Genomic DNA, 20,965 nt, shown 5'->3' on the forward strand with positions numbered 1-20,965 from the left:
TGTGTGTGTGTGTGTGTGTGTGTGTGTGTGTGTGTGTGTGTGTGTGTGTGTGTGTGTGTGTGCATAGGACGGAGCGTGCGCGCGCGTGTGGTTGGAGAGTGTGCACGCGCGGAGCCCCCGAGAGCATCGCAGACCCCGAGAAGGAGGAGTTATGTAGATTACGGGTGAACATTTTGGAGGGGGAGCGGAGAGGAGGGAAGGAGAAGCAGAGTGAGCTGGGAGCGGCGGAGGCCCTTCCCGCAGAAACTGGGGGCACCGGCGGCGTAGGAGGTGGAGGAGGCGGAGGACGCAAGGGCTGGAGGCGGCGGCTGCGACTCGGCGGCGCTGGGAGTCGGGAACCGCGGCTGAACTTGGGCGCCACGTTCCGGGCGACAGCAGGGAGAGGATGGTGAACGCTCGCCACCGCTGACCCTGCCTTTCCTCAGCTCCTCCCCGGCTGCCGAGTCCCCGCACTGATCTCCTCTTCTGGAAGGGTGGGTGAACCTGCAAGCTCCCTACCCACCCGAAGACTTTTTTTTTGAAAGGAAACGAGGGAGTGGACATTGGGAAAGAGGGAGAAAAACGCAGGGGAGCTAGTCCATCCGTGGAGGCACAGTTCACTATGATCTTACTCGCCTTCAGCACTGGAAGAAGGTTGGATTTCGTGCATCGTTCAGGGGTGTTTTTCTTGCAAACCTTGCTTTGGATTTTATGGGCTACGGTCTGCGGAACGGAGCAGTATTTCAATGTGGAGGTAAGACTACAGTGCTTTCTTCCTCTCCCCTCGCCTGACTGCTCACTGGAACCTTTCCTTCACTCGCGGGCCCTTGTAGCTCGGAGCACATTGTTTCCTTTGCAGCCAGCCACCGAAACCCATGTTGAGTTTGCCAGTGTTGTAGGTGATGGATGCCTGGAGACCGACAATCCGTTATCCCCAGCTGCACAAAGCACGATGCTGCACGCTCAGAGACTCATTGTAGCAAGCTGGTACTGCTTAGCCAGGGAAGAGGCAAAGCTCTATCTAGAGCAAGCGTGTAGTTTTATAAGAAAGCTTGAGTTTTTGCTGGATCCAGAGCTAGGGAAGCAGCCTTGATGGCTGGCATCATGTGCCGCCTGGGTATTGTTCCTGCAATATTTCTTCTTGTGGTCTGTGCCTAACAAAGGGAGGATAAAAATCAAAGATTTCAAGGAGAACATGGGAATACTTGATATGCTTAATAACACCACTTTGTGATAAAACACTCTGGCAGACAGTGTCTTTCTATTAGACATAACTTAATACACTTGTAACTAGATCTAACTGTAGAGAGCACATGAAAACCATTGCCTTAAGTGCCTACTCTCTCCCTTCCCAGGGGACTGAAAATAAACGTGGCCCCATCTAATAGTTCGGGAGGTGTGTTTTTAATTTGATTTCACACTGACATGACAAAGCCTAGATGTCTTAGATTGACATTTGTTTGACTGTGGTAATTTTGGGAACAGACAGTAGAAACAATAGGGAACTTAAGGATAAGGAGTTGTCAGACCTTTGCTAAAGTGCACTTCCTGTCATCAACTGAGCACTAAAGCCAGTCATGTGCAGTAAATCAATGAATGGCGTGCACACCTGAGCTCTGACACAGTTCCTTCCATTAGCATTACACATAAGGTTGAGACTGTGGGAAGGTCTGGGTAGAACAAACTTCTCTTAATTAGCTATCATGGCTTCATATATCTCAAAAGAATTAGGCTTGAAACTGCGCTGATTGGTGTGATACTTGGGTTACTGTCCTGAAGCTTCCTGTTGTGTCAGGAGCTTGTGTTTACACAATAGCAGGACCTGTTGCACAGGGCTTGAACATGTTTCATGCAACCGATTTATAAGCAAAGTGTTCATAATAAGTGCCATGTGTGCAGGCAGAGTCTTCTATGAACTGTCCTTTGGCCTTCATTTAATGGAGCTGAAGCAGTATAGTTGAAAGAGTAAGAGCCATCATCACAGGAATTAAGGAAGTTTGCAGATGTTAAGTAGGAATATGTTTCAAAGGAGCAATTTACAAACCAAAATAGTTTAACCCTTTGAAGCCCACTGCTTGATTTTTCTACTTAAAAACAGCAACGGAGAGAAAGATTCAGACTTTTCTTGATAGCAAATTTGAACTTTTGGAACTGCATGCTACTATGAGTTTTGTATTAACATTTAAACCAAGGGATAATTTGATTGAAATAAAGGAGTGATTGATTCAAAAGCTGAAGGAATGAAGATGGAATTTGTTGTTTATAATGTTTTATACAGAAAGGGATGTTCCTACGTGGTGGTAAAGGAGATTTTGAGGACAGGGTAAGAGGGAAGGCAGTTAGAGTAAGTGCTGGCTGGTATCTTGTTTCCTGTGGGAATTTGATCCTGGGTGGATAGCTACCTGCTTTGGGAAACTCTAACTTACATTTACAAGATTGAATGACATCAGTGTTTTGATGATTGCTAGGTTTGTTTGAGCAGACTAAATATAGATTAGAATGTATTTCCTTTTATTGGAAGCTTTGTCTATTCAACCAGATATTGTTACCTGAAAGAGGTTGACATACTTCTGTAAAAATGATTTCATATTGAATTTCAAATATCTCCTTCTGTCTCTCAAGATTTATGTGAAGGGCAGTTCACAGAGCCACTCTCCCGTTGGAGGGGGAATATTTAAGTTATTCCAGCCATGTTTATTGCACAATGCAAAGATTTAGTTGGCACTAAAGAGTCATGTGCCCTCTGAGACCTTAGCAAGCTTACTTACCACAAAGGGAATTTTCTAATGATTTATAGGAGATTGTGTTTCACAGTTTGTATTATTTCCAAGTAGCTTTGTAAGCTATTTAGTACGGCTTCAGTTGAATTTCTCAGCATATGTGTGTGTACATATGTATGAATGTATGTATGTATATATATATATATATATTACTATAGCTGATAGTAAACATATAATATAAGTAGCTGTTATTAAAATCAAAATGTTATACAAGATAATAGGGCATTTTTTGACTAGTGATTATGACTCTTGAAAGTTTACTAGATATTTCTTCTAGATATTGTTTTTTCTAATAGGAAAGGGAAGAATAGTCCATTATTTCATTTCCAGGAAAAAAGAAATTGTGTTCTATAGTTTTGGTTCAAAACATACACACTGAGATTGCTTTATTTTATTGATTCAAAGACAATCTTTTCTTTAAAAAAAAAGAGAAAAGCAATAATAGCATTCATCATGCTTGAGGCTCATAGGGTTCTGATTTGTATCCTGATTTTATTTTTTTTCCTGGTAAACACACTAAGTTATTAAGTGGGACCAGAGCTGTGGAGAGATGGTTTTTATGCTTTATGCTAAGACTGAAGTGACTTATGCATTGCAGAACTTAATTTGTGATTGTCCCATAGTTTTGTCATGACTTAAAGTTAAAAAGCCTGTATTTTTTTCCCCCCGAAGGAGGGGTTGGATAGAGGTATTTATGTTAACTCTTTCCTGTTTGATTTTTTTTTTAAAAATAAACATTTAGAGTGTTCCACTTTCAGTATGGATGCTAGAAATTTTTAGATATTCTCATGAAAGTTGGTGAGAAATGGATATTTTTGAGTTTTTGAATAAGCAAATAAAGTGTCTATTAAATCAAGAAACAGAGACTATCTAAGATAGTACTATGGATAGATCCCCTGCATTTCTCAACCCCTCCTTAAGTTGTAAGTGAACATTTATCTGCCAAAGTCTCTCTGTAGCCTTGAAGTGGTCATAGTCTAAGTCACCACCTTACAAAGCAGTAGCATGACTAATATTTACTGAAAATCAAAGACTGCTGTCATTGGATGACACTCTACACCTGAGGTAAATTATTAACAAGAAATTGTGATTTAATTCCTACAGTTTTGAAATCATTTCATCCTTAATGTCATTACTAGGAACTTGAGATTTTCATGATTCCAGGCTTATTTTTGGGGTACACACATTTTTTTGTTCTAAAATTTGAAATAAATTATAGTTCTTGATGGCAATAACTTATCAACTTTTATAGCATGCCATATATATGAGCATTTTTAGTTTGATTTTTAAACAATGATACATGTTTGTTAAGAGGGAAAACATTGAGAGGCAGTTTTATGGTAAAACATTGTAAGATTGAATGGTGCACACAGCAATGTGGAAGATGATGGTTATCATTTTGGGGGAAAAATGATCTTGTTAAGGCAAAGTTTGATTTCCTTAAATCAAAGAAATAAGATTCTATGATCCATATGATCCATATGGATCATTTATTAAAAGTGTTATGCATTGTGAGTATAACTATTTCTTAAATTTTCTTCTAGTTTGTTTATATAACTGGTTGTTATCTGATCAGTGTTCTCAGGCTTATCTGATCTATCTAAATAGTCAAGCTTTGATTTGGGTAACTGTGCACTGCATTGGAAATCGCCAATAATTGATTATGAGATGCTTTAAAAGATAAAGGTACTTCTGTTTTATAGATTTAAAGTTCTGTATGTTGAGATGCTTCATTCTTATTTCTTGGTTTCTACTTGCTTGAATGTTCAAGACTCATAATTTCGTTTACTCGTAAAAACTTGTCTTCAGCTAACCTCTACCCTCAGCACTCTATAGGAGCAGCTGATGACGGGCCTGTAACAGCGTCCCTGTGACTAATTCATAAATGTGTGTATCTGCTGTGGGATTGCAGGCTGAACGAGGCACTCCACATGCTTCAGAGGGCCAAAATCGATAACCAGAGGACCAGGAGTTAGCAGTCTAGGGCTCCCCTGCTTCTTGCTGTGTTTCACTATGCCACTGACGTTCTCTCTGGAAGTTGCCTAGATAGATTTTGCCCAAATCTAGAGTCCTTTAGGAATCCTTTTGGAAGGTATAGCAGACATAGGAGATATACTTGTCCTGACACCACCTAGCAAAGTGCACCGAGACTTACAGGTCCCCGTCCAGTTGGATATTTCTTTTTCAGACCCTTCCAGAAAATAAAGATCAAGTTAGATTCAACAGCTGTTTTGTTTCCTTTAAAGTCACGTTAAAAGTGATGTATTGAAGTTTCTACTATTTCTCATTCAGGATATGCAGTTACTAAGTAGAAAATCTTAATGAACTTGTTCAGATTACTAGTAATTTTTCTAAATTTTGATTAGTGCTATTACATGTGAATTTATTTCATTTCGAGACCCTCTGCAGCTACTCACAATGTACACGTTCTGAAGATTTCTAAATGGCTCAGAATATTTTCAGGCCAAAATTATTATCCACGAAATATTAGACTCCATGTGTTGGATTTATTAAATGTTGGAAGAGAAAGACTAATTTCCTCATGTTCCTTTGGGAATTTTCTGACCCCATTGCCTGTGAATTTTAATTGTAAAAGTTCCTTTTCTCATTAGTTTCCACTACAGTTTAGTTCAGTATCTGTGGATGTAATTATGTCTATTACATTGCCTTTTGTGGAGTAATGTACTTATGAAGAACACACATCCTGAGACTAGATTTCCTAGCTTCTATCTCATTGTGTCTGTTGGAGTACTCATCAGTCTCTGGAAGTTGTAGCTCACATATCTGAGAGATGAGGATACTATTTCCTTTATAACTTGTTTTGATGATTGAATGAATACTGTATATCCTATGCATATATTCATGTACATTATTGGAACCATTTTCTTGCATGGTTAAACACAGTACTCTTTATCATTATTACTAATTGTAAATCAGCATTGATACAGAGGACTTTGACATGATGGCAACAAATTATATAATAGTCTATCAGGTTATAACATGTCAGCCAGTCTGAAAGGTTTTATTTAAATATCTTTTCTGTTTTTGTAATATAATGTACTGAAAATCAATCACACTAACATCAGTACATTTTATTCCTGTGGTTTTTTCTTAGACAGTTTAGCTCAAGAATGTGATTCTCACATTTTGTCTTGTCATCTGTTACTATCATAGAATGTCAAGTTCAGCTTACACCTTCTATTACAAGGCAGAGTTTGCTGAAATCTGTTCCTAGTAGAAGTAAGATCATGAAAAATAAATAGTTATTTATAATTCAAAGGGCCTGTGCACCTTTGGTCAATTGAGGACCAAGAGCTTCCCCTCTAAACATAGGACTAAGAGTCAATTCATAGACCAGTTGTATTCAAACTTTGAATATTAAGTTACAAAAATGAACAGGAAAAAGGAGATTTTCTACAAAGACAGAGGGAGCTAATGAAATCATTTTTGATGTGGACATGAGAATGACAACATGATTCCTGAAGGGGTATACTGGAGCATGGTGTAGATGTCACAGAATGGTGGCATTGGCTCTTGTATTGTCACTCATTACCTTGATCATGGGCTAGTAATTCCTTCACTGGCACCTCCTAAGGAGTATGTATTAAACTAAACTGTGCATAATGATGGGGATAGTGATTTGTTGCCTTCGCTGACTTGCTCAGCTCTAAAATCACCTTGGAGACAAACCGCTGGATATGTCAGTGAGGGATTTTTCTAGATTACCATGATTACCTACATATGGACTACATCGAAAGGGCAATGGAAGCTCTGAGTACCAGTTGTCACAAGATCCTGCCGCCATGACTTCTCTTCTGCAGGGAAATTGTGCTCTCCAGCTGTGAACCCAAATAAATCCTTCTCTTATGTTGCTCTTTTAGGAAATTTCCCAAAGCAAAGAGAGAATACAAAAACAGATAAAGAAAATAAAAATCAAAGCAACCCAAACTAACAGAAAAGTCATTTCCAAATTTACAGTACTTAGTTTGTGCTTCAAAACATGTGGTATATATAGTCATGATATGTCAGGGTGGGACATATCAACTTAATTGTCTAGGTATCTGTCCTGCCAGGTTCCCGTAGTCCTTAAGTTCCAAAGAAATCACACAGAGGTCTACATTAGTTATTAACTAATTGGCCCAATAGCTCAGGCTTCTTATTAACTCTTATAATGTATATTAACCCATTATTCTTATGTGTTAGCCACATGGCTCAGTACCTTTTTCAGAGTCAAAGTCACATCTTACTTCTTCTGTGTCTGGACAGGACTGCAGAAGGAGCTTCCCTCTTCCCTGAATTCTCCTGTTCTTGACCTGCCTCTATTTCCTGTCTGTTTGTCCCACCTATACTTCCTGCCTGGCTACTGGCCAATCAGTGTTTATTTAAAACATAATTGACAGAATATAGACAATTGTCTTGACCATACTTACTACTAAATTTGGGAACAAATTAGTTTACAAAAATAGATGTTTCACTTTTTTTTTCTAAAATCTGTGACTTGGGTGGGCTATGCATGGTTTCAACTTACATCAAACTCCATTACTGTCTCTAGCAACAAAGGGCACCTCATTTTCGGTGAATTAACTCTCTCTCTCTAGATCAGATGATGCCAGTTTAAAATAAGTTTAAATCAGACTTTTGCCAAGACAAAAAAGTTTAAAAATTAAGTATGAGAAACATGACAATGTTATTTTCCAAAAAGATAAAATAGGTTGTCTAAGTCTTTTTGAGGATGCTTCTCAAAGTTGATCTATCTATCACCTATCACCTGTCTGTCTGTCTATCTACCTATCTATCATCTATTATGTATCATCTCAAATATTATTGGTTGGTCTGTCTATCTGTTTCTCTTACTATCACCTGTCTGCTTAAGCATAATGTACTTTCATTTTACCTACTGTGGAAGATCATTTTAAAACATCGTCTGAGTGCTAGTTTATCTTTCTCACCACCTATTTTATTTTGACTGTGAGAAAAAGGTTGCATTGATTTCATGAAGTATTCAAATAATATAATCAAGAAGAAATTTCAGGTAAAAATCATAAATGCCAAGTAGTTATGTAAGTAATATCTAAGAAACAAAAAGTCTCTTGTCTTGTTTTAGCTAAGGAAAGTTATTTGTAGATCTTTGAGGTCATTCACGAAACCATCCTTGATTGATGCTTCCTGTCATTTAGCGCTCTGAGTGGCTGCTCTGTCGTGGTATTTCTCCACCAACTCTGCTGACTCACTGCTTTTTTGTATGTGCATTTTTGCACAGCTTGGTGAGCCACATAGCAATTTCGATTAAATGTGACCTCTGGGTGCACTATATTAAAAGAGGCTAGAGGGCACAATTGAGCTGTCTACTAAGGATTCACATAGCTTAGAACTTGGTTTAAAATCAAAGAAATTAGGTGGAACCAGATGACGCAAAATGACTCATAGATAATCAGGTTTTTGAAGAAGCCAGTGAACACATACCTTATGATTTATGATTTTCACCTGGCTTGAACGGCAGTCACTTGAAACCAAAATTTACATATTTCTTGAACTCAGAACGAAATTAACATTTCTTTGGGGAAAAAATGTGTGCTGAGCTTAGCACTATGGTAAAAATGTTGTGATGTAGCACAACTTTATGTATTATTCTTTTTTGTTGTGGAAAAGTTCAAAATCCATTTGTCTTCAGTTTCCTTAAGACCAAAATGACTCATGGTCTTAGAGTAGAGGCAGGATAAATTTAATTAGATGATGCTTATTATATTGTTCATAGCAAAAATCCAATTTTAAAAGTACAGAAAGATTTTTTTAGTCACTTAATATCTACTTTTATTATTCTCTTAATATTTATTAGGATCATAGTAAATAACTATTTTCCAATAAAAACAAGTTTTGAGATATAGTTTATGTCTATTGTTTTTAAGATATTTAAGAAGTTAATCACAAGACTATGAAACCAATTTATTTAAATAGAAACTTCAGAAGTCTTTTACTTTAAAAATTGTTAGATACCTTATATGAAAGATTATTATAGGTAAGAAGGTTATGAATAGGAAGACATTCACTAACACATTAGGGAGTACTGAAATTTAATTAAAACATAACCTACTCACAAATGTCATTCAAGTTTTAAAAATGTGTTTTAGTGGTGTTAGTGTATATATATATACATAAACTATGTTCTCAGGAGAGATTATTGAAAGTATATAAATTATTTAATGGGATAGATTTTCTAGTATTTGTTTCAGCTACACCCAAGAGAAGGCAGAATAAATCTTTCTCTTTGAGGGAAAACTGGATATCATAATGAATGGCATTTCATGTCTTCAGATTATGTGTCCTTAATGTGACATGAGGGAAAGACAGGCACAAGCCTTAGCACATGACTGATATAATTAAGCTCAGTGGATATCACTGGAAGAGTTTTTCTGTGGGAACTTGTCAGGATTAAATCACTGTTCTGTGTTAATGATTTGTTTTTTTTTTATTTGTACTAAGTTTTTATAGACTTATCTAAATCAATAAAACATTTGCTGAAGAAAATAATTACAATTAGCATTTAAATTTTTTTCCTTTGGCGTGTGTGGAAACTGACATATTTGTGTGTACGATTACACGTGTGTATGCATGTGGAGGCCAGCGGTCAGTTCTGGAGTCTTTCTCAGTTGCTCTCCATCTTTCTGGTCTCCCCAACAGAGCAGGGGCACTAGGAAGAGTTCAGGCTGAGACAGAAGAGGCCAGCAGCGATGTTTGCTTGTTAAATGGCAACACTGTGCCTCTTAAGCACTATTCCACTGTGTTTTGGTTTTGTTGGTTTGGTTTGGTTTTTCATCTTTTAAAAGTGGGCCTGGGAAGATGGCCCAGCTGATGAACTGCTTGGTGAGGAAGCACAGGACCCAAGGTCAAGCCTCCAAAGCCAATGTGAAAAACCAGGCACGGCACAGCGGCGCACGCCCGTGACCCAGGCTAGCTGAGCAGGAGAGCTTCAAGCTGTGTTAATGATTTGTAACGATTGATATTTGTCTTTGATTCGGTATCTATATTTTGTTCATTCATTCCTTCTCTAAACATTTGCTTGCCTGGTTCTTCTCATGGGCCTATTGGTTTCTCTACTTAGTGTCTTGAGAAAACTAATTCTTTTTATCAGGAATTTTTCAGAATCTGTATTACAGGTTGGGAAATGTTATGAGAAGCCAAATGTCTACCTCTCTCCTTTATCACCATCAGTTAAATGAGAGAGTTGCAAGTAGGCCACAGAGAATAATGAATGACCAACTGCTTGTATATCATTGAGAACATACTTAAACAGTTCAGAACATTGCCGGTTGCCGGTAAAACCTTTTTGTAGATTGAATATTATTAATACTGCAACAACTTTTTTTATATCACTGACTGCTTTGCTTCTTTACAAGACTAAGGATAGCTGTTTACTCTGTGGGCAATTTAGGATTACTAGAGGAGAGTTTGCTTGTAATAGGTATGTGATATTCATTGTTCATCAATAGCACACGTCTTTAATGACAGCACAGAAAGAAGCAAGGTTAGCAGTAGGCACCCCTGAGAGTGAGAGTTGGGGGAGTTTTACTTCCTGAAGTCACTCTCAGGACTAGAAGTGCAGAAACAGACATCTCTTGCCATTCTAATCGAACTAGAAAGACATCTAGATAATTAGCAAATGGGAAGACCTCAGATTTCTTTAGATGTTTTAATTTAACCATAAAAGCAATGTTAAGTAACAAGATTGAATGCTGAAACCCTAAGTGTTGAAATATTTCATCATCACTCTAGTCTTGTGCATAAGCACAGCTCTCTCCCCTATGCAGTGAGGAGGTAATCACAGAGAGAGAGTAAGGATCTTGACAGAGACACATTGAAAGGAAATATTTGGATGAGAAGCCTAGACTGAAATCAGGGAGGCTATGTCTGGAACCTGGGTTCCTAAGTCAGTTCAGAAAAAGTAATTTCTAGGTTCCCTGTAAGGAATGTTGGTACACTTCCATTTAGGACTTTTTGTACTCCAATATAAAGGTAGATATTTAATATGCATAATTAATTTGAGGGACTATTCTAAGAATCTTACCTGGAATAAAATTGATTAGAAGGTCCTCGATTTGATTGCTTGATTCAACAGTGATTATTTACAGATCAATAAAGTTTTAATGTTAAATGTCTTCTATCGTTTTTAATCATTAGACATTTGTAACTTCTCTAAGATGTAATCTGAAGTTACATTTCATAGTAGATACATTGAAATCTTATTCCTCAATGGTTTGTAGCTATATAGCTTACTGTTAAATATGATACTCGAAGGTCATGAAAATTTCATCATATTTTATGATGGAATGAATTGACCATTGTAGAAAACATGAAAGAAAACACTCATCAAAGGTCAATTTTATGACCCTTTAGGAGAATGTGTGTGTCTGAGACTGTGGATTTCAGTGTGGCTATAGCCATAGTATATGAGTTTTGGTAATTTATGAGAGATTTACCATATAAAAGTATTTATTTGTAATACAAAGTAACTGAGAGAGAGAGAGAGAGAGAGAGAAAGAGAAGAAGAAGAAGCCTCAAAAATGATAGAGTAAATATTCAATTCAAATTTTGTCAACAGGCCTAATATTCTGTCACTACTATTTTTTTTTTATAGCATCTATGTTGGTGACTGACCAATAGATAACAAATAGCATTTTCAGGTCTTATGATGTGTTACTGTGTATAGCTTCCATGAATCATATCATTTTTTCATTATTCTTTTAAGGAAGATCTGTGTCTAAACCAGCTTACAAGGGTAAAACTCTAGCTGGCTTTGTAAAATCCTCAGCGTTAAATATTTATTCCATATCTTTCTTGCCTCCCTTTTGGAGCGGTGTATCACGTGTGTGAGAGTTTTAGATGTTTTGACTACACACTGTAAACTCGAGTGAGTTGAGTTATTAACTAGTTCCCCAGTTACTCACATAGAGAATAGGAAAGATAATGACGATGCTTGTTGTAAGATTAAAGAGTTAAGGATGGGTACTGGACAAAGATGAAATAGCATTTTTTCCTGATTTATCCATTCTACTACAAAATACCTCACAAAATGTACAAATTAAACGAAACTGTGTTTCTACATAACTTAATGCTTAGCAGAGAATGTGACATCTCTGGGAGCTGGGACCAAATTAGGTGAACTCTGTCTATAGTGGTTTTCAGCAAAGTGACCAAAGGAAAAACCTTGATTCAGCCAACCCAGTCCTCTATGACACAAAGGAAGCTAAGTTTGGGGAGATCAAGGTGCCTTAGAGCTCACACAGGTCAGTATACCAGAGAAGCGATAACTACAGAGAGAAGGTGAATGATCTCAGTAGGTTTCTCTCTCCTTGCACTTGCTGTATCTCCCTATGAAGTCTCTACCCAGGGAGGGAGGAAGCAGTCAAGTAGATTGGAGGAAGTAATAACTGGTGCTTACGAAGCAATGCCAATAGTGCATGATCCCTTACCCCAGTCGGACAGGAAATCCTCGTTTTCACAGGATATCTGTAGAGCACCCCAAATTATCCTGCCACAATAAGTAGGAAATAACCATTGAATGCAGCGCTGTGTGTGTCAGTCTAATGATTCTTAAAGGTCTGAAAGTAACAGATCATTCTAAGTGATTTAACAATGGAGCTCTTTAGTGTTTATTGGGATAAAATATCCCAAATGGTAAAACTCATAATGTTTCCCATCCAGTAAAAACTTTCCAAGCATGGGGATACAGAGATTGATCATTCAGTTAATTGTTGGCCACATAAGCATGAGATCCTGAGACTAGCACTCACTTAAAAAGTGATTGTGGCATTTAGGTTGTTTCCAGATTCTGGCTATGACAAACAATGCTGCTATGAACATAGTGGAGCACATGTCCTTGTAGTACGATTGAACATCCTTTGGATATATACCCCAAAGTGGTATTGCTGGGTCTTGAGGAAGGCTTTTTCCCCTAATTTTCTGAGAAATTGCCATACAGATATCCAAAGGGGCTGTACCAGCTTGCACTCCCACCAGCAATGCAGGAGTGTTCCCTTTACCGCACAACTTCTCCAGCATAAGTTGTCATCGCTGTTTTTGATCTTGGCTATTTTTACAGGGATAAGATGGACTCTCAGAGTTGTTTTTATTTACATTTCTCTAATGACTAAAGATGTTGAGCATTTCCTTAAGTATCTTTCAGCCATTTTAGACTATTCTGTTGAGAGATCTCTGTTTAGGTAAGTACTTCATTTTTTTAATGGATAAGGAAAATGTGGTATATTTACACAACGGAGTACAACCCAGCAGAGAAAAATAATGACATCTTGAAATTTGCAGGCAAATGGATGGAGCTAGAAAACATCATATTGAGTGAGGTAACTCAGACCTAGAAGGACAATTATCATATGTACTTACTCAAAAGTGTTTTTTAAACATAAAGTAAAGAAATCCGGCCAAAATTAAAATCCCGGAGAACCTAGAGAAGAATGAAAACCCTAAGAGAGACATATATCGATCTAATCTACATGGGAAGTATCTCCTGAGTAAATTGGGAGCATGGGCACCATGGCAGATAAGCGGAGGGAAGAGGCAGGGAGGGGAGCAGAGAAAAATATATAGCTCAATAAAATCAATTTAAAAAAGTGATTGTGGCAACATAGACCTGAAATCCAGAGTTAGGAAAGTAGAAACAAGAGCATTAGGGGGGCTTACTGGTCAGCCTTTTTACCGGAATAAGCAATTTCTAGGGCGAGACTTTGTCTCTAAATACAAGGTGGAGAGCGAATAGTGAATAGGGAAGGCATGTGATATTGTTCTCTAAACTTCATACAAGTTACAAACGCGAATAGTTCCTCTGAAGTGCACATAATTCTTAAGTGTGGAAAGAAACGCAAAAGAGCAATTCTGCATAAAGAGATTTCAGTGTTTGTAAGCCAATCTCAAAGATGACATAGGTGTTAAAATTAGAAATATGAGTACTAAGCAATTACAACTGTATTATCTATGCTCAAAAAACTGACATGTGGAAGATAGTTTTTAAGAATTATAAGGTGAACTTCTAAAGATCAAAATTATAATAGGTAGATTGAAAATAAAATAAAAATAAAATTAAGGTTAGAAGCACATTAGGTATTACTGAATAAAAACTAGGTCACAATGACAGAATGAATATGCATATGAATCACCAAGAACAGACAATTTTAAGATGAACAGAATATGCAAGATCATAATATACATGTATTTTAAGTGTTTTAAAGGGAGAAACAAGCAAAAAAAGAAAAGAAAAGAAAGACGACATTTTCCCAACGACTTTATAGGAATTATGCAAATTCATAAATCCAAGAACCCCCAAATTAGCACATGCCACAGAGATGACCATCCCCAAGTTAAACTCAACAGATTGGGTAAACAAATTGTCAAGAGAAAAAAATATATTAGACACAGACATGGAGCTAGCTTACACAGTGGGGAATCCAGAAAGGAAGAAAGGTTTGCTGCCAAAAATCATAAAGAACACCTTGAAATACTAAAAGGAAACAACCAAGTAAAACAAATCTGCGTAGAATTTCACACTTGCTGAAAATGTCTCTCAAAAATGAAGTGAGAACAATTAACTTAGGCTTAGAAAGTTTGAAAGTTTATTTTTGGCCTTTCAGTATCACAGAGAATATTCAAAAATTCAAAAGTATTCCAAGCCCGGGAGGCAACCTGAACATCCACCTATGTGAGCAGGGACAACAAACTCTAGGAGATCCATAGATGGAATACCATTAGAATAAAACAGGAATGGCCTGGGCTGGGGAAATGGCTCAGAGGGGAAAGGGTGAAGTGAACACCCTACACGCGTGAAGATATGCGTTTTTATCCTGAGAACTAATGTAAAAGCTGGGCATAGTAGCACACAGAATCCCAGAACTCCAGGAGATGAGAGGTAGGGAGTGAAGAAGCTACAGAAGCCCATGGACCAGATGGCTGGCATGCAGCAGCAAGCAACACATGACCTTGTCTCAAACAAGGAAGCCAATGAGGATTGGCACAGAGGTTGTTGTGTACCCTGGAGTTTGTGTGCCCCCCCTCTTATAAGCAGCCACTTAAACACAAAGATTAAAAGAATGATAAGAAGGAAGAAATGTTACAAGTAGTAAAACATGAATTAATCCCTACATAATTAATGTTGAGTGAACACAGCAGGACAAAAAGGGAAAACTCCACGACTCCATTCCACAAAATTATAGAGAAAAGCCACAAATCTAAGGGAAGTGACTGCAGACTGGTGAGGGTAAAGGGACTAGGGAGGTGGGTTAGATGTCATTTTAGACACTTTCGAAGACTTTCAAGGTAAAAAATATTTTAACATTTTTGATTACAGTATTTGTTTCACATGGATGCCAAAATTTACTACTGACACTTTTAAAATATGTACAACTTACTGGGTATTCTTTGTACCGCAATAGAGATATTAAATCATTACTTTTTGCTACATAATAACCAAGATAATGATAACAGGTGGCAATTTCATAAATAATGTTGCCTAAATTGACATGGAAAAAATAGATTGAATGTTAAATGCTTAACTGTAGAATATGGTTTTGATTAGCATTCGGTTTTAGTTGAATAATGAATTCCTGCGGCTATTACATTAGAGGAAGACCACTGCATTTTTTTAAATCTCTAGTTACATTCCCTCTTCTCAGTTTGTGTTCTCATATATCACCCTCATAGACAAGAAACTAATCTCTTCTCTCTACATTTTATCTTGTGTTTTCACCTGCATTGTTGCTGTTTTCTACCACATGGGTGTAAATTTTAAGGCTTGAAATCAACCTCAATGTACACAGCTTTTGTATATCCTGTCACAACTTCTGATTATTTTCCTAATGTCCTGTATTTTCTAGTCTTCTCTTTATTTTATGCAGCCTGACTTTTGGGCAATGGTAACTCCAATCTTCACATGCTGTATTATTCCATGGCTTGTCAACAAAACCTCTAAATGTCAAAGTTCACCCCTTTGACTAGCCTTATAGGTGACATTCAACTTCTGCATTCTGTGATATATCAAAGGGATGGTCTTTATATACCTAAAAGGAAATAAAAACCCAAATAATTACAACACATGGTTTATATCTGTTTTAAATTGTTAGAAAGACCTGATAAACCTTAAAATAATTTTTTAGAATTTCATTAAGAATGTCATTGATATATTATCTTATTAAAATATTTTACAAAAATTAAATATTATAGGACTTAAGAAGAGTAACATTGTTTTATATTTTCTCAAATATTTTTTGTAGCCCAATGTTAAAAAGCTCCATATTCTGCATTTTCATAGGTAGTATTACAAAGTATTATGCGTAACCCCTAGTGAGCTCAACAGGCAGTTGCAAGGAAATGAGAGAAATAAGGCAGATTTCATAGAAACTTATGAAAGTATTTTAACCTAGAAGACACTGGAAGAGTTTTAGGGCACTTTGGTCCATATGTGTATATGTATGCACACACACACACACACACACACACACACAACTTGTTGAGTCTGTTAAGTATAGCTTGTGTGTATATAATTGAAGGACTGCCCACTTTGCCCTGGATAACTAAGGGGGTGCGCCTAAGGTTACCCCTTCCTCATTACTATATTAACAACATTGATATTGTCATTGTTCAAGTCTTGCTTAGGCTACATAATGTTGTATCATTGGTGTAGCTTCCCTGTCATTTCTAGGAGACAAAGTCTCACAGAAAAGTCTAAACATCACTATTAAAAATCTATTGATTTTCTCATTAAATACTAAGACTTGACCTACAGGTGTTAAATAACCAGATTCTAATACTTTTCACTTCTTTATGCCTTTGTGTTTTGACCTTCTTCTCTCTTGAGCTCTGTAGGCCAAATGCATATTTTAGGGAGAGAATTTTAAAGGGACTGAAATATTATTTTCTTTCTTTGCTCAAAGTATATGAGGAAATTTTGAATATCAGAGCCAACTAAGAGGCTTACTAATGATCTGATGTCCAGGTGTCGTGTAATAGACCTAATCTGTCTCCCACAGTACAGTGCTGCATTTGTTTTGGTCACCTTGTGTTCTATGAGCTGCGAGTGTTATGCTAAAAGTAAAGAGCACCAGTTCCTATACTCAGGAACAAATGGATTACATCACCTGGATTCAGAGGTGTAAGTGGCTACTAATGTTTTCTAATTTATTTAAGTTTTATTCATTAGCTGAACACATGCCCTGAATGATAATATAGCACCCCACATTTATTTCAGTTACTTTATTAAGAATATTAAAATATTCTAACATTAAATAATCAAGGCTTTTAACTACTCGGGTTACTCTCAAATAGTTTATGCTGTGCACTTCTGTACTGGAGACTCTTTTCCTCTTATTTCAACAATATTTTTGAGGTGGCTATAAAGAGTGTTTTCTGTCTTCATTCACCAATGGAACATTTATGCAAACACTTCTAACTTGGCATTAACAGCTAAAACATGTCTGTGTTATCAAGATGAAATTGAAGAGGATAATAACCTTGTTCTAGTTTAATGACTTCAAGTGTAGTCGTTGCTATTAATGATCAAGAACTTCATGTAAAAGAGTTTTCAGGAAACAGCAAGAACACTTTATTTGTATTTCATTGAAGATTTTAAATTAATAACAATCATTCTTTTGCTACATATTGAGGAAATGATATATGCATTATTAAGTTTTACATGTACAAAAGTATAAGAATTAATAATAAAATAATAATTTAAATTTCCTTTAAATAGCACATCAACACTAGATCATATGTTGTGTTCTAAAAAACACAATTCTAAAAATGCTTGAATTATTGACATGAAGGAATTTGGACTTTTGAGAAGTACCTCTTTCCTAGCAGAAGGAGAAGAAGGATATGAATTTTATCACTCATTGGTAGATGCACTGTGATTCTAGATTGCATCTTCTGTAGCAGTGTTAAGGAATTATGTCAATATTACAGAGTATCAGTATTATTCTAAATTAAGGGTAAATTTTATATGTAATTTTTAATAATAAAGTTTAAAAAAGAGAATGAACATCTAGTGATTTTCAGTTGTCATTCATTAACTTTATAAAGAATTATAAGCTTACTTATTTCATCCAAGATAATTGTAGATATAGTGTATATTATCTTTAAATTCATACCAAAGGTAGGACAGAGAGTGTAACTCAACACTAAGTTGGTGATGAAAAGTTAGCTAGACCAACATCACAAAAAGTTGAAATTTAGTATTATATCACCTACTGCTTTAACCAACAGTATTTGTTTATTTTTCATGTATTTACTTTTCTGTTAACATTTCTTTGTCGTTTCCTTAGAGATTGAATATCTGATTTAGTTATTTCCGTGTTTCCATGACTGTACTAGTGATGGTATGTTGAAATGTTTTTTGATTAAGTGAATGGATAGAATTTTTTCCCTTTTTTTCTTGAGACAAGTTGGCCTGTTTATTCAAGATTTTCATTCAGGGTTCCTGGTATCATGCAACAAGAAGCCATTTGACCCACTTTGAGTGTTGGAGGGGTTTGTCGTAAATTATGTATTTTTCCACACTGTCGACCAGGTAGACTAAGCAAGCAAAAAACTTATTTTTTTCTCATTTTTTGTTAGTTCTCTGATAATCTCATACAAAGTATTTTGTTCCCATCTATTCCCAACTCCTCTCAGATCTACCTACACTTCTCCACAGTTTCTAAACCTCTTGCCTCTACAGAGATCTCTTTCTCAGCTCCCAACTCTGCTTCCATTCACTGTCTGGCTTCATTCCCTTGGATGCACTATCTGTACTCTGTGTGGTGTTGGTCCCCTATCAGCTGCAATATTTTCCTTTGCCCTATAGCTGGAAGAAAATTACTTTCTTTACCAGTATGTGCTGGCTGCCAAGTTTACTGATCAAAACCAAGAGGAGATCTAGAATTAGTCCGCATTGGGGCATTAGCTATCCCTGAACTTTTTTTTTTTTTTTTTTAAGAGCACAAATCCACTTTTATTTATTTACTTTTCATTGGTTTAAATCCGGGATGGGTACAGCATCACACGGATTCTGTGTCCAATGGCTTTTGCAGGAAGGTTGCTTCGGAATTTGGCACGGACCATGCCACTGTTTCCATGGGCCCGAGTTACTTTCCCCCAGATCACTCTCGTTTTGTTTGGTTTGCCTCCAGGTGTCACTGTTTTGTTCTTTGCTTTATACACATAAGCGCATCTCTTGCCCAAGTAGAATTCAGTTTCATCTCGGGCATAAACGCCTTCAATTTTAAGGAGAGCCGTGTGCTCTCTCTGGTTCCGGAGACCTCGCTTATAGCCTGCAAAAGTGGCCTTGCACCACAGCCTTCCAGACATACTGTCCTTTAGAAGTCCGGTTCCTAGCAGGCCTCCACAGGCGCCAAGATGGCCGAAAGAGCGCTATCCCTGAACTTTACAGAAAGGGTGAGCTCCATAAAAGGCAAAGTCCTGAATTTGGGAAGGAGCAGAGAAAGTGGGGTTCGCAGAAAGGGAAGAGGCATACTTCACAGGCCACCACCAACAGCTGTCCTAAACAGGTGAATCGAATTATTCTTGCCTGTTCCTTTTGCTCTTGCCATTTATCTGCCTTTCTTTTCCCTTCTGCCTCCTTAGGTATCCCACTGATATATGACATTTCCCAACTTCCCTTGTCTACCATTTTCTTCCCCACAGCTGGGAACATTTGAATTGCAGAATTCCCGTGCTTAAGAGCTGTGACTGTCTGAAGAAAACTATCATGGGTGCAGAGTGAAATGTCAATGATGAAAAAGATAGCAGAGACATCATTTGTGTACAGATTATATAACAAAGACAGAAATTGGACTGAGTGTGGCTTATATGACAGAGACAACAAGTCCAGAGCTTAAGGTTGGTCTTGAGTAGTAATTTGACCTCCTGCTGTAAGCTTTTCATCAAGATGAAGAAATGGAGAAATGCATTATTCTCCCCCCCCCCCCAACACTCACTTTGATGACTGAGGTGACTCCCTGGTCCCATTATTTTTTTTAATAAGGAAGTTATAGATATGCTTTTGCTGTGACTAACTATATACTTCACTAAAATTATGAAACAATAAAAAAATAGGAAAACTTTCTCAAAAAAAAGGGGGGAGGGAGAGAAAGCCTCATGTAACACAATACAAGTTAGGAATTCAGACATCAGTGTCCATGTGAGATTCATGAACATGCGAGACAGATTAATCATTAGCCAGTTGTCAAAAGTCATTATAGTAAATGAGGGGTGGTTATGATTCTTCTATTATTTGGACTGTTGGCCACTTCTAACAAAATACAGTGTGAAATGGTAAAGTTATTTGTATTTGAATATTCATGTGTAAATTCATTATTGTGGTTCTTACAAACCTGTTTTGGTGGAGCAATAGGTTCAAGAGTGAAAGTCTGTTTATAAAAGACTTCTGAGTTCAAAGAAAGAGAAATCCCTGTTCCTTCAGATCGTTTTATGGGAATATATTCCTTTTCTGAGTAGCAAACATAAGTTTGTATCTGGAGTTCAGTCATCTCAGCTCTTGCCATTTTAAACAAAAGTGTCTTTTATCTTTGTTTAAATTTATATGCAATGTTACAACTAAACAGATTCCTAACTATATACACACCCTGTCATATCTGTGTACATATTTCACTGTTTTTAAGGGAAAGATTTATAGCAGAGCATGCATATTCCTACGTAATTCAGAGAGCTTTTGAAAATCTATCAACATTTTAAATATGTCAGTATTTTTTTCTTACCTTTAAATTTTGTAGCAAATAATTCACAGAGATTTTGATATAAAAGAAATATTTGCCTGCTTCCAGGACATAATGAAGAAGAGGAACAGACAGTTACACTCTAAGGGCTTTTCATGTGTAGGTCCTGCATCTAAGACTTACTGCAGTTATCAAACAGAAAGATGCAGAGGATGGGTATAAAGGGAATACAGTCAGGGATGATGGGCTAGTGAGATAGGTTAATGGGTCAGAGTTCTCTAAAAGTCTGACAACCCGAGTTTAATCTCCACGCGATAGAAAGAGAGAATAGATCACTGCAGGTTTTCCTCTGAAGCCATCCAAATGCTATGACACGTGCGTCCACAAAATATTCAACCACAATAAGGAAATAAATGCAAACAAAAGTTAAATCATAGATGATGTTGGTTGGTGCAGGTAGAGGAAGTGATTTTATAGATTTTAGTGGAATTATGTATA

At 36.9% G+C, this 20,965-nt stretch overlaps 2 protein-coding genes across 2 annotated transcripts in view; one reads left to right on the forward strand and one right to left on the reverse strand.

Annotated features, from left to right (window-relative positions):
* The first annotated feature begins 99 nt into the window (after window positions 1-99).
* Window positions 100-20,965, forward strand: part of Mmp16 (matrix metallopeptidase 16) — a 200,130-nt gene continuing 179,264 nt past the window's right edge. The window contains exon 1 of the mRNA XM_005362340.2: window positions 100-733. Within this exon, the coding sequence (XP_005362397.1) occupies window positions 602-733 (132 nt within the window). The 5' untranslated portion in view covers window positions 100-601. The remainder of the gene's footprint in view (window positions 734-20,965) is intronic.
* On the reverse strand, window positions 18,709-19,172 carry LOC101980269 (60S ribosomal protein L35a). The gene has a single exon (XM_005362339.3). The coding sequence runs from the start codon at window positions 19,098-19,100 to the stop codon at window positions 18,768-18,770; it is 333 nt and encodes a 110-aa protein (XP_005362396.1). The 5' UTR covers window positions 19,101-19,172; the 3' UTR covers window positions 18,709-18,767.

This window comes from Microtus ochrogaster, linkage group LG5 (genome assembly GCF_000317375.1).
Source record: "Microtus ochrogaster isolate Prairie Vole_2 linkage group LG5, MicOch1.0, whole genome shotgun sequence".
Classification (NCBI taxonomy): domain Eukaryota; kingdom Metazoa; phylum Chordata; class Mammalia; order Rodentia; family Cricetidae; genus Microtus; species Microtus ochrogaster.

What these genes read in the sequence shown, in the direction of transcription:
- LOC101980269 (XM_005362339.3), bottom strand. Translation starts at nt 19,100, where the DNA reads ATGTCTGGAAGGCTGTGGTGCAAGGCCACTTTTGCAGGCTATAAGCGA.